At 48.8% G+C, this 3509-nt stretch overlaps 1 protein-coding gene across 1 annotated transcript in view; it reads left to right on the top strand.

Moving 5' to 3' along the window:
• Positions 1-3433, top strand: part of LOC106455940 (inverted formin-2-like) — a 4866-nt gene extending 1433 nt beyond the window's left edge. Inside the window, exons 4-11 of the mRNA XM_013907840.1 lie at positions 7-132; positions 1464-1571; positions 1654-1724; positions 1841-1958; positions 2093-2257; positions 2404-2485; positions 2860-2982; positions 3055-3433. Coding sequence (XP_013763294.1) covers positions 7-132; positions 1464-1571; positions 1654-1724; positions 1841-1958; positions 2093-2257; positions 2404-2485; positions 2860-2982; positions 3055-3428 — 1167 coding nt within the window. The 3' untranslated portion in view covers positions 3429-3433. The remainder of the gene's footprint in view (positions 1-6; positions 133-1463; positions 1572-1653; positions 1725-1840; positions 1959-2092; positions 2258-2403; positions 2486-2859; positions 2983-3054) is intronic.
• Positions 3434-3509: the final 76 nt, after the last annotated feature.

Below are 3509 nucleotides of genomic sequence, written 5' to 3'. Positions count from 1 at the left end.
GCACGTTTGGCTGCTGTGGTGGTGTTCTTGTTTCTGTTTGTGTGTGTTGTTTTGTGTGCAGGTGTGAAGGAGAGCGCTCGGCTGCCAGTCTTCTGTAAACTAATCCTGAGTGTCGGAAACTTTCTCAACTATGTGAGAATCTTGTTTTCTTTTACTCCTTGTAATCTGATTACTTTGTGTGGCATGCTCAGTGACGGTCCTAAAGCAGTTCTCTTCCCGAAGACTCAAACCACACAAACAAACTCAAACACAAACTCTGACCAGTGTTGGGGTCGTTACTCAGAAAAAGTAATCTATTACACATCACTTGTTGCTTTGCAGTCTGCCATATGCCCGTCCAACCTGAAGCAGCGTTACATGATCATCAGTGACCAGTGTAGACCTGAGACTACATTTACACGTGCAGCGCTGTGAAGCACATTTGTTTCCACTGCTGCACCGCACAGTAATAGTTTCCCGCTGCGCCAAGTACAGTGCAGCACGTCAGTGAGGAGTACTCGGCATGTGCGCTGTGTCACACGACCAATAGAATCGAAGACTACCACTGCACTAAATTCCATCACACGATGAAGGAAAACATTCGTATCAGTGCGTATCAGAGTTCTGTGAACTTTTTCACACAGGTTTATGTGCATGTATGGGGACCTCTAGAGCCTCTTAACAGCTCTGGGGACGACACACTCTTCACTAGTCTGGATAGTTGAAAGCGTTCATCTATATGAATGAGCGATTTTTTTATTTATTTATTTTTTTTAATTAAAAATTTGAACACAATTCAACACAAACTCTTGTGAAGGACACAAAGTCAGAGAGATATAGGTTTAATACAGACTCGTAGAGTGGTAACAAAAAAAAGACTTCCAAGCAGAGCGCATCGGCCAGCACAACACAGAGTTTGGGTCCTTTATGCTAAGCGAGACAGGTGGAGAACAAGCTAGCGGTCAGTGTGCCGCATCCTATGTGAAAGGGCCTTAAGTTCTTGGCTAGCTTAGCATTAACATGTTGTCTGTGCAGATGTTAGCAGTATAATGCAGCTGTTTATGTCCTGGATGCTGGTTCCACTGCACCATGATGCTTGTCCTTTCGTGCAAGAAAAATAAGTCATGTCCGTGTCTCTGCTGTGGAGTGGGCTGCTAGCAACTGCTGGACTTCACATCAGCTAACTTGAGCAACTGATTAAGTTTTTATGAAGTTATCTAAGCAGTAATATCACAGCTGTGAGGTTGATTGCACTAACAGTTCATCCGAGGAGTGTTTTGTTTTGTTTTTTTGTTTTTGTTTGTTTGCACATTCAGGCAGGTGTGACTCAGCACCAACTATTAGCTCAGCACAAATCTACCAACAGAGACTGTCTACCAAGACAGTTCATTTAGTTGCCAAATCATAAATCAGTCTGTTATTTAGCTGAAATAAAATCTAAAGGCTGGTAGTCTGATTTTGTCATGTGATGTATGGTCCATCAGGGAACTCACACAGGGAATGCTGAAGGCTTTAAGATCAGCACTCTGCTCAAACTGACCGAAACCAAAGCCAACAAGTCGAGAGTCACGCTGCTGCACCACATCCTGCAGGTAATGCTGGGAATACTACGAATACTGGGGAATACTGCAGTATTCTCATAATATTTCAGTTGCTGCTGTTTGTGACCCTTAGGAGGCTGAAGAGAATCACCCCGACCTGCTCAACCTGCCCGATGAACTGGAGATCTGTGCAAAGGCTGCTGGGTAAACACATATAAGAGTTCAGTCACGTACAGACTGCTGGGCGGAGTCTGTGACATGGTAGCTCAGGTGTTTCGCCTGCAGCGGTGTTAAATGTTGCCCTCTGACTCCACCTGCAGGCTCAGCTTGGACTCTATTCAGTCTGAAACAAACACTCTAAACAAACGGCTGAAAAACTCAGAGAGGAGCGTTTCCTCCTCATCTGACATGAAGGAGCAGTACCTGTCCACCGTACAGGTGAGTCACTCGGGATGAGGCTGTCACCTTTACGGGCAGATAAATCCAGTCTGTGCACTAACTGACACCGTTTTAGTGGGACAGACCTGCTCTTCCAGGTGAACTTACCTGTTGTTCTTATGTGGTGTTACCAGGAGAGCCTGCAGGCTGTTGAGCAGCTGCAACTCCTGCTGTCATCTGTGGAGGAGCAGAGGAAGCACCTGTCCGCCTACCTCTGTGAGGACAGCAGCAGCTTCTCTCTCGAAGAGCTCTTCAGCACCATCAAGACATTCAGAGACCTCTTCCTTCGAACCCTTAAGGTCAGCGGCCAATCGCAGTGCGGCTCAGTCTGCAGGACTCATACCCTTTAGTCCTGTTTCCCTGTAAATGTTAAGCTCCGCCCTCTCTGGGGGGCCGGTTAGCCTGTTGAAGTTTGAACTGTGTGTTCCTTTTATTCTTCCATCAGGAGAACGAAGGTCACAGGGAGCAGAAGAAGAGGTTGGAGGAAGGGAGGAAACTGAGAGAAGAAGCCCCCACCAGAAAGATCAGTAAGTCAGACACCATCATTTCACCTTAAATCCTCCCTCCTTAAGGTGTCCCTCACCTGTCTCTCCAGGTGTGGCAGGTGAAGGACAGGTCAAGTACAAGTGGAGGGCAAGTGGAGAACAGGTGAGACATGTGAAGGGCCGGTGACGGACAGGTCGAGAATCAATAGCTGACATCAGCAACATTTCTCTGCAACAGTTTATCAGCAGCTGAATATTTAAAGGAAATGATGTGACAGCATCAGGACGAGAAGGAAGTTTGTAAAGATTAAATGCTGCTGTACCTATGAGGCTGTCAGGTGACGCAGTGACAGCTTTCACCTGTTGTTTGTGACATGTGCGCTAAGCTCACAGGGGAACGTGTTTCTGTGCTGCAGTTAGGACGGACATGGCCAATTGGGACGAAGGATGCATCGTCGACAACCTGCTGGCCGAGATCAGGAAGGGCTGCAGGCTGAGGAAGACAAGGCCACGGGCAGAGCCGGACGGTGGGGTCGAAGGTGAGAGCCCGGCAGGACTTCTGCAGACTTTCTTGTCACCACTGCTCGTTTGACCCAAGTTCTCCTTTTCAGGTCACCCCGGGGTCAGGCAGATGTCAGCGGCCCAAGACAAGCCAGATTTGCCCGAGAAGCCTCGGGAGGAGGTCCGGACTCCCACACATCCACCTGCTGGAACCAGACCAGAACCAGAGCCAGACAGAGCTGCCTCAGAGCTCCAGGCCCTCGGTGAACCCCCTGCAGCTGAGGTCCAGGGTCCGGAGTCTGAAGTGGACACCGGACCGGCGCAGCAGGAAGTCCAGCACGCAGCTAGTCAGCAGGATGTGACCCAGGTCAACAGGAGCAAAGATCCTAACCCGGAAGATTCTGCTCCCCAGAACGCATCGAACACCTTAGACACCAGCCCGGCAGGTAGAGTGAGGCGCTGTGCTCTCTGCTTCAGGCTTTGAGCACGCTCAGTGCTGCTGTTTGTTTCTGAAACATGGAAATTTTAATGCTTCCTGTCCCACAGCCCACCCACACAGATCAAG

The sequence above is a fragment of the Pundamilia nyererei genome, unplaced genomic scaffold (assembly GCF_000239375.1).
Source record: "Pundamilia nyererei isolate P.nyererei 1_Seehausen unplaced genomic scaffold, PunNye1.0 scaffold00550, whole genome shotgun sequence".
Taxonomy (NCBI): Eukaryota; Metazoa; Chordata; class Actinopteri; order Cichliformes; family Cichlidae; genus Pundamilia; species Pundamilia nyererei.
This window is presented reverse-complemented; position numbering and strand designations above follow the sequence as displayed.